Source organism: Girardinichthys multiradiatus, chromosome 24 (assembly GCF_021462225.1).
Source record: "Girardinichthys multiradiatus isolate DD_20200921_A chromosome 24, DD_fGirMul_XY1, whole genome shotgun sequence".
In the NCBI taxonomy this organism is placed as follows: Eukaryota; Metazoa; Chordata; class Actinopteri; order Cyprinodontiformes; family Goodeidae; genus Girardinichthys; species Girardinichthys multiradiatus.
In genome coordinates, this window is record NC_061816.1 from 10,101,006 (window position 1) to 10,110,858 (window position 9,853).

Consider the following 9,853-nt stretch of genomic DNA (forward strand, 5'->3'; position numbering starts at 1 on the left):
TATTAGTAAAATGAAGGGTTTTCTTTTATGATTTTGTGCTGCTAGTGGCCTTTAGTTAAACAGAAAGGAGGGTGGAGAGCGAAGAGGAAGACATGTAGTAAATGTCCCTGGGTGAGCAGGCGATTACGGGACAGCTGGGCCAATTACCAGAGCCTCCACGCTTGGTACACCTGCTCTACCAATGAGCCACGCAGCACAGGAGAAAGCATATTTTTACCTGAAAAAGTGTTATCCTGAGTGACATTCTCATTTACCTCATGGTCTGGCTGTTGACTCTACTTGAGTCTTAGCTGTTGCCAGAACTGTGTTGCAACCTCTTCCCTCAGTTGTTGGTTGCTCTTTCTATATGTCTATATATGGAAGCCCCATCAACTCTAATACGCACAAAGCAGAGTTGGTTATTTTCATTCGTGCACTTTTTAGAAACTGCTGTGGAAATCCATATGTCGTTACCCAGCTTTGCTTTTATTGTCAAGGTACATATAATAATAGAAAAAGTATGTAACTGAATAATATCTTAAATTAATTTAAACATGTTAAACAAAATATATTGTTTAATCCTTGTTTAAATATTTAAACATTTATAACTACAGCTATTATACTTTAGTAAACTACTCCTTATGTTATATAAATAAACATATTTAGACAAAAGAGGTTTATTTAAATTTATTTTTAATAAATTAAATTTATTAATTAACTTTTCATTAATCAGATTGGTGGCTCTGGCCCTTTAAGAAAGCTGTGAATTCATGAATGAAACGCAGCCATTCATAAAAAAAGAAAGCAGAAACTGACGTCAGGGCAATGTTGAAAGTGATTGGCTTAGATTTTGATTGACTTCTCCTTCAGCCAATGGGAGGGCTGCACTGTGCTTCGCTTATCTGAGAGCTCTTCATTGAAAAAATCCACAGCCGAGTGTTTATTCGAGGAGCTGCAGGCGATGTAGGTGGAAAGCTGCGACCGCTTGTTTTAAGTCACTATTCCAAAAACAACTTCACTTACCAGGTATGGTTTGCATTAAGATAACGAGTTTTTATACACGTTTGTTGGAACCTGCTTGTTTTTTGCCGTGATTGGTCTATTTGGGCGAACCGCAGCGTCGCGGTTTGTTGCTGGCTGTGAAGGGAGCAGATACGGGTTAAAGAGGCGAACGCCATTTTCTAGCAATCAAAGGCAACCTGCATCCATTTCCGCGCATCTGTCGGCCCCGCGGGGCACTGTTTCCGTTTGCGTTGGCTGTTATTTCGCTCTGTTAGCCTTGTGAATATTTCTCTGTTCTCTCTGATAAATGTCTCAATGGTGAGCTACCCCCCTCCTCCTCCTCCTCCTCCTCCTCCTCCTCCTCCTCGTCCGGCTGAGGATCAAGTTTCAGTTCATTGAGAAAAACAAGGAGGTCCCATTATCAGTCAGCGCTATGTGTTTTTCTGCGCGTCCCGCCAAACTCCATTCACAATTCGGCCAATTTAACGTTCGGCTCTGTCGCATAAATACATTATAGTAAAATGATTGGTTTTGTTTTGGCCGTTCAAAGAAATTAATTTGTAACTTTTTATTTGTACACAGAAAGACTTAAAAAAAAAAAAAAAAAAAGCAGTTTAACCTGTCTTAAATGTAAAATAAATGATCAATTACCAATAATCAGTTTTTTACTGTGCTTCGGTCAGGTACAAGTCCTTGAAACTTGAATTTTGCTTTATAAAAGGTAGGGCTAAACTTTAAAGTGGAAGAAACTATACAAAAAAATCTGGTATCCATATGTGCTCATTTGCTCTGAAACCCCAAAGTAAAACAGACCAAGGGAATAAATTGAATTCAGAAGTCGCCTGGATAGGAAATAGAGTAAACATGTGGGAACTGTAATTTTACTATTAATACAACTGTTCCGTGAAGATATCAGGTTTTTTAGACGACGTGAACACAACAGGCATAGCTATTGACAGGGGGGCTAGGAGGACATTATTCAGAGAAGCAACCGAGAGGCCCTTTGGTGACGCTGCAAAGATCTGCTAGTCATGCACTCCACAAATCTGGCCTTAGGGGAAAGAGTGGCAAGAAGAAATCATTGAAGTCCTACTTCCACAACACCACAAGCCATGTAGCAAACATATGGAAGAAGATCAAAACATATCAATGTGTTAGAATGGCCTAGTCAAAGCATACACCTAAATCCTTTTCTAAAGGAAAGGGGAAACCGCCTCATGTACACCCTGGATATAAATATTTTATTTTGGCCCATTGCCAGTGAGAATTTCAAGGCCATTGTGGAACAGCCTGAAGACGTCATGTTTACCTGCCCTCTGCTTATCACCCTCTCACGTCTCTTAATAACGATCCCTCCAGATGCTCATAAGTCATGCCACTCACAGCTTTCATTTGCAATGGGGCTGTTAGAGCCACAGCTAAGCCTGCGCTCTGGTCACAGAGGTTAAATAAACATAAACCAATTGAGTCACTTTAAGGGGCTGATTGTTGTATGAATGGAGGGTTTCACCAGGTGGAAACAGCAGCAGCTCTGATGCATTTAAGTGTTTACCTAATAGTTCCCTCCTGTCCTGTCCTCCAGGGTGAAGACTACTGCAACATGGACGGCTTTTATGACCAGCAGGTCCCTTTTATGGTGCCTGAGAGTGTGAGTGTTTAAGCTGTCAGTTTTATTCCATGTATTTATTGGTTTGTACATTGCGATCTGAGTTGTTTTTAATCCTGCCTGTTGCAGAATTGCTACACAGAGGAGGAGAGGAGTCTCGGCGACAGACGGAGGAGGTTCTTGGACACAGAGCTGGCTCAGGACACAGAAGGTATTACAGCTTGATTTATTCTGTCTGGTCTTGACATTTCTAAATGTCGCATTTCATCTGTAAATTGAATCCGTGTCTGTCTTTCAGAGCTTTTTCAGGATCTGAGCCAGCTCCAGGAAATATGGATTGCAGAAGGTAAAAAAAAAAAAAAAAAAAAGCAATGCAAGCATTATTAAAAGTAGAAGCTACTGTGCTATAAATGCACAGCATGGATTGTTTATTTTAGGCTCAGCTTTTAGCGAGTCTTTAATCATTCTGTCTTCTGCTGTCTGACAGCTCAGGTTCCTGATGACGAGCAGTTTGTCCCAGATTTCCAGTCCAATAACTGTGAGTAACTGCTTCTCCTCTCTTATTTATAGATGTCAACCACAGTTACACAATAAACGTTTCATAGAATTACAAACAGTGATTTATTATGCAAACATTCATTTTGGTTGAGAGCCATAAATGTAAATCATATTTACTTGCGTAATAGAGCTCTATTTTTCTCCATGAACTATTTTAGCCAAATAATCGAGCCATTTGGTTCCCTCCTTGGTGGCGGCTGTATATTTAGCCATTTTCTGTTGTCGCAAATTGCAGGTAAAGATGTGTGAATGGCTGAAAATAGTCTGAACAAACAGTCCTTGCCACTCAGTTGAGGAAAATAAACTGCTTTGCAGATAATGGGCTTGTTTTAGTTATTTTTACTGTGGGTGTTGGACTGTGTAGAGCAGAGGAGAAACGAATGGAGCATCGAAGAAGCCACAATGTAATAAATAAATAAACCATTAAATTGATATTAGAATTTGAAGTTAAACTCGTATACAATTCATTCACTATTTAAAGTGTTTGTTCTGAAGGGAACCATGAAAAAACTTTACATTTACTATATTATTCAATTACAAGTTGTTACCTGAAAACTTGTTATGACTCTCTAGTGCCATTTATTTTGGTTTGGGTCGAGTGAATTATAAAATAGAACAGATTATGACCCCCTAATCAAACCAAAATAACTGCTAGGACATATTATTTATTGGGATGTGACTATGTGCAAAAAAAGATTTATTTTTTTTACTGTAGTCAGCGTCATACGGACATTTATTGTAAATGTACTGTTCCCAAAAAACAAAATTAACGGTGCAAACTGACTGTACAAATTATGGAAAATATATAAATGTAAGTTGTATTAAAAAGTACTGATAAATAATGTACTTGCCTCCGGTTTTAATAGTCTATCCACACCTTTATGAAAATTCATTGAATTGTTGCACATATTGCTTTCTCTACATTTGGTTTATTTCTTTCAAAACCAAACTGATCCAGTAATATCAAAACGTAGCTTTAAAATGGCAGCAAAAAAGTAGAAATGAAACAAAACAGGCTTTTATAATGACGTATTAATGTTTTAACTTTAATCACACTAAATGCAAAAGAAATACAACACAATCTAGAGGATGCAGAACACTCCCCTAGATGAACCCAGTTGACCTGTCTGAATCCATTTTCCAGTATTGCACCACTGTACATGCCGTTGTGTTTACAAGCATCTCATAGATTGCCCCGTGTCACCCTGTTGGAGCTTAGCCAAATCAATGATAGTAGCCACAAGGATAGGAAATGAGCGGGTTATAAAATGACATCCTGGGCACGTACCTCCACATCGAAAATGTCCCTGATAAGCTGTGAGTCAAAACAGGTACATCATCGTCCTGCTCCCGAACATGACTGCGTGTATTTATTGCCACTTTAATGATGGCTCCAGCGTCAGGGCAGCTCCAGGTTGAGGCCATAAAGCCAACGGCGAGCGTGTCGCACATGGAAATGTTTGCAGCCTGTTGGCGTCACGGCGACATGCTGATGAGAAGCTAACGGCTGCTGCCAGGAAAGTTGAGCTTGGATAGGAAAACACAAAAAGGAAAAAGTGAGTGAGCGTGTGCTGACTAAAGAGCTCTGTCACATCTGGGTAAATACCTCAAGAAGAGCATTGATTTCTGTAAAATATGATGCATGGGAAATCTCATCCTTGGATATTTTTTGTTGCGGTATCGTAAAAGTTGAAAGACTTTTCTGGACATATATGGGCCAACATTTAACAGAAATTGCACTTTGTACTTTTCTATGTCTGTTTGCAGCGATGTTTCATGGACTGCCTGTCAGCAAAGTGAAGCGAGAGCCCAGTCCGTCCAAAGATTTGTCCCCTTGCGGGACACCATTGGCTGATATGTGCCTTTACAGTTACAGGTACCAGATAAATGTTTTAAACCAACCAACATGAGGCTGAGTTCCTCTATTTCACTTTACAGCTCCTTTATGTCACCTTCTCTGCTTAGTGCCTGTGAAAACAAACCAGGTCCAGCCAACGCACCTGCAAGACAGTGTAGCTCCATCCACTCGGCCGGACCTCCGCCCTTACGGACGCAGCTACAGCCTTCCCCGCCTCAAATGACCAACCAAGCTTCAGCCTCCAGCCCCTTCCACCACCAAAATCTCCCACAGGGGAACCAAAACCAGGAGTTTGCTCTGCCGCGTACCCCCATCGGCTGCTCAGGGCCGTCTTTTAGTACAGAGCAAAGGTGAGATCTGATTATAACCTGAATATTTAGTTTTTTCTTTGCGCAAATTTCTAGGGACGCCTCAAACTTTCCTTCAATCATTTCAGGTTCCACCGGCAACTGTCCGATCCCTGCCTGCCCTTCCTGCCTCCAGAGAAAACCCCAAACACACCGTACCACCCCTCCAGCTGTGACGGCCGGCCTCTGTACCAGCGCCACCTGTCGGAACCCCTCGTCCCCCTCCCGCCCCATGGTTTCAAACAGGAACTGGTGGATCCACGGTATCCAGACCCAGGGCTGGCTGGTCCAGGTCTGGCCCCACCCCAAACCACCTTCAACTGCGTCAAAATCAAACAAGAGCCAAGAGACTTTAGCTTTGAACCTGGTATGTGTTAGATGTTTATTTTGTAATATGCATGAACATTTTAGATCTCAATAAGTTGGGGCCCTGAAGGACGCCCGATTTATGTGTCTTTTATTTGTGTCTTTTTTCAGAAGTTCAACCCTGCCAGTCGTCATTTGGAAAGTCTCCAGTTTTGTTTCAGAAAAACAGTCCTAGTGAGTTCAATTATTTGACCCATACGGAGGTCCAAGCAGCCACAATTCAATAAATAAATATGGTATCGGGGTCTAAAACTGCACTAAAATAAGTTATTTTAGTTAAGCATTTCATCTTGTTGCGGGGCTAATATGTCTACACACAAGGTGATTGGTTTACAGTTGAGTTGTTGGTCCAAGTTAACCAGTAAGATGGTAGTGTGTTTTTAATGGGGCATTTTGACAATTTAAATCATTTCTTGATGACTGTAGTACCAGAAATATGAGCTAAACCAATAAATAATGATAAATGAATGAATCCACGTTTTAACTAATGATCTCCAGATTTAATTATTTAATGATTATGTATTTATTTATTTCAGAATTTCCTAATTGGACAGGGACACTTTTTTGGAATCTAATGTTGCTATGAAAGACTATGAAATTATTAAAATAATGAAAATATGAAATTATTAAATAAATTAAACACTGAAATAATTATCTATGCTTCATTATTAATAATACAACTTTTGTTGAATTACCTTCACATTAAATAATTTATTCTTTATATTTATGTACATTAATTTGTTATTTCTTGAGTTGTTTGATACAAAAGGGCCACAATTCGATAAATCAGTGATGTCCAAAAGCACAATAATTCCTAAATAAATACATAATTAAATGATTTGTTAAAAATGACTGAAAGTCAATATATTTTCATTAATAAAAACATTTTATTCACAAAAGCCACGTAATTGTTTTGGTTGATTCTCAACTATTGACACTTTAAACATAAATTTATTTTGTAATAAATAAATGCAATAAATGTATTTATTTTTTATTTTATGTAAGTTATGACGCACATAAATATCAAATTTATTTATGACATTATAGCAGAACCGTAACTAAGTCATTTTTTGTCTTTTATTCAACAGGATTTGGTCCTGACAGAGAGCCTCTTGGGTACTTCGATGACACCTGCGTTGTACCAGAAAGACTGGAAGGTAGGTTACAGGTGCTCAAAACGACAGTTCTTCTCTAGTAATCAGATATGAGCAACCTCGCTTCGGCCACCTTGTTCTGGTGGCCGAAGCGAGGTGAATGCATTCAGTGTTTGTGCTCTTGAAACCAGGTAAAGTGAAGCAGGAAGGATTGCCGTACCAGCGCCGCGGCTCGCTGCAGCTCTGGCAGTTCCTGCTGACGCTGCTCGACAATCCGGCAAACGGACACCTGATTGTGTGGACGGGCCGCAACATGGAGTTTAAACTGATCGATCCAGAAGAGGTGGGGCTTTTAGACTGAAAAATACCAGTTTTGAACCCTTTGTCAGAATAAATGTTAGATTTTAATTGTTTCTTTTTTTTTCTCCAGGTTGCTCGCCTTTGGGGCATCCAGAAAAATCGACCAGCGATGAATTACGACAAGCTGAGCCGCTCACTGCGGTACTATTATGAAAAGGGCATCATGCAGAAGGTAAAGGCGAGTCACGTTTCACTTCCTTGTCTATTATTTACACGCTGCCACATGATTCTGTTTCCTTTCCTTAAAGACTTTAAAAATACTTTTCTTTCTCCCACAGGTTGCCGGGGAAAGGTACGTCTACAAATTCGTGTGTAACCCCGACGCGCTTTTCTCCATGGCATTCCCAGAAAACCAGAGGCCAAGTCTGAAAGCCGACCTGGACGCCATCCTGCCCCCCAGCGAGGAGGATGGCTTCCCCCTGGCCAGCTATGAGGAGGAGGGGCCTTACCTGATGGACGGAGGGGGACTGGCTTTCCCTGACAGCTACCCGTACTAGTCAGCAGCCTGGCAGCTGGAAGGAAAAACAGGAAATTACTGTATTTTACAAAAAGAGGCAAACCTACAGTTACTAAGCAACATTTCAGATAAGAAATATGTTTTTGCTTTCAACAAGAATTTTTATTTCATTTTCATTTTGATGCAACCAGAAAGCTGAAAATCAGGGAGTCATTAAGACTGTTAAACTCGCTCCAACCCAGAAAACTTTGTTTCTCAAACTTCATGCTCAGACACATTTCAAGGATAATGGTTTGATCTGGCATAACAAAGGTTGCACTTTTGGAAGAAAACTTAACAGTGAAGAGGAAAACCAGATTAGAAAAGGTTCTAACTCTTAAAGGTATGGTTTTAATTTAATATGACAGAATTGCGAATATTGTTTTATTAAACCCATATTCAGTGGCGGTTCTTGACTAAATGGTACCCTGTTTTTTTTCTTCTTTTTTTTTTTTTTTTGGCCCCTCTCCCAAAATGCTTGTGCCGCCCCCTGATGGATTGGCGTCCTCGAAGGCGAGCCACATTTCCCATATCAAAAACCGCCACTGTCTGTGTCGATTCTGAACCAGTAATGTCTGATTTGTTGTTTTTTTTTTTTTTTGGAAAGAATATTCATTTAATGATTTCTCTTGATTACAGGATTGAAGCTGTGATCTGATTTGCAGCTAATATTTGTAGCATAACATTGTTTTTTTAAATCAGACGCCTGTGTTTTCAGATTTTTCTTCTGAAATTTTAGCTGCACTTAGATATGCATTTCTTGTCCCGAATGTGGCTTCCCGGTCAGATGTTGCCATCAACTTTTTCTTCAGTGTTTCAGTTGCATATTTTTCCTTTTTTTGTTGTTGTTTCAGTTTTTTTGACGGTGGTTTTTTTGTAGCATGGCCATCGCTTTGGTTCTCGCGTTTGTAAACTCTGGGACCTGTTTTGCAGCCAAAAACTAAAATCTTGAAGCCATGGCACTCCTTTTACTAATTTAGTAAGCTTTTTTTAGGTAATACCCAGACTGCTCCAAAGGGACACACTTGTACTTTCTGGACCTTATAATCCTAAAACATCTATATCAAAAATGTCTTTTTGTGTAAGTTTTTTTTTTTCTTGAGTATTAAAGCTAATATTTTTAGCACTATATGGACTTGTATGTATTTCCAATAACGGTTTATGATAAAAGTATTGCTTCTATTTTTTGGATTCTGTATAACTGCCACTCGTGCTTATAAAAGGCATGTTTTTTCTTCTAAACTGCTCACCACTTAATGTACTAAAATAGTTTTCTGCATTTTGTATAATTTGTTTGCTTCAGTGTGTAGAGAAAAAAAGTATATAATTGTATATGGATATATTTTTGCAAAAGGCCCTGTGTGCTTGCAAGTATGTTGTATCAGCTCTCCAAGGAGGAAGAACTCTGAATCCTGCAGGCAGATGTTCCTGATGGTATATTTTACTATAGATCCTGACGCCGGTGTGACTTCTACCCTCAGATACTGTATGTGTGCCTTCTGTTGATCTTTACTGATAAAAATAAACTATTTTACTCTTTTTATTTTGACTCAGTGCCTTACAAAAGAACATTATTTATGCAATGTATTGGAAGTTTTTACATTCTCTAGACAACCTGCAGGGGGCGCAGCTGCTGGCTCAGTAAAAACTAGTATTGCAAGTGCATCTGAAATTTTATTATCTGTTAATTTAACTCCTTCAATTAAAAAACTCAAATTTTAACACTTATTTTTAACGCTAATTTTCATGACCACTAATAAAGCTACACACCGCTGAAGACCTCAGAAAGCAAGACATGCCAAGTTTTGAGTCCACATACTGTATTTGGTAAACAGACAATTTTTAGTAGACAGACACTCTGAAAATATGCTTTTAATAATAAGCAGATAAGCTCTTTACATGTTATATATAAGACAGGTTTTATTTTTACTTAGCAAATTTAGTACCAGAGATATACAATTATTAATTATATATTTGCTAAAAATGATGTTTTATTTCAAATAACCTGCATCGATGTTTTCGTCCACATTTTTACTAACATGTTTATAGTTTTTCCCTCACATTGATGCGTTGCATTTACGTCACAGGCTGCAGTTATAAAGAGACATGGTCTTACATCAGGCTGTGAGATATATTTATTTTTATCTTTACCCTTTTGTTTGTTTTTTAGGCATTAACCTCAAAACA

General features: G+C 39.0%; 1 protein-coding gene across 2 annotated transcripts; it reads left to right on the forward strand.

Annotated features, from left to right (window-relative positions):
* The first annotated feature begins 860 nt into the window (after nt 1–860).
* Nucleotides 861–9,209, forward strand: LOC124861893 (ETS translocation variant 5-like). Of its 2 annotated transcripts, none has more exons than XM_047355846.1 (13): nt 861–1,005; nt 2,564–2,629; nt 2,717–2,798; nt 2,886–2,933; nt 3,075–3,125; nt 4,913–5,021; nt 5,111–5,353; nt 5,440–5,717; nt 5,828–5,890; nt 6,805–6,873; nt 7,002–7,153; nt 7,241–7,348; nt 7,449–9,209. In XM_047355846.1, the coding sequence occupies exons 2-13, from the start codon at nt 2,582–2,584 to the stop codon at nt 7,665–7,667; spliced, it is 1,470 nt and encodes a 489-aa protein (XP_047211802.1). In that variant the 5' UTR covers nt 861–1,005; nt 2,564–2,581; the 3' UTR covers nt 7,668–9,209. The 2 variants fall into 2 exon arrangements, with proteins under 2 accessions (XP_047211802.1, XP_047211803.1); XM_047355847.1 differs by having other exon boundaries at nt 7,241–7,342.
* The last annotated feature ends 644 nt before the right edge of the window (nt 9,210–9,853 follow it).

What these genes read in the sequence shown, in the direction of transcription:
- LOC124861893 (XM_047355846.1), top strand. Translation starts at nt 2,582, where the DNA reads ATGGACGGCTTTTATGACCAGCAGGTCCCTTTTATGGTGCCTGAGAGT. An exon ending in GGAAATATGGATTGCAGAAG is followed by an intron (nt 2,934 to 3,074) that starts GTAAAAAAAAAA and finishes GCTGTCTGACAG; the next exon opens with CTCAGGTTCCTGATGACGAG. An exon ending in AGATTTCCAGTCCAATAACT is followed by an intron (nt 3,126 to 4,912) that starts GTGAGTAACTGC and finishes GTCTGTTTGCAG; the next exon opens with CGATGTTTCATGGACTGCCT.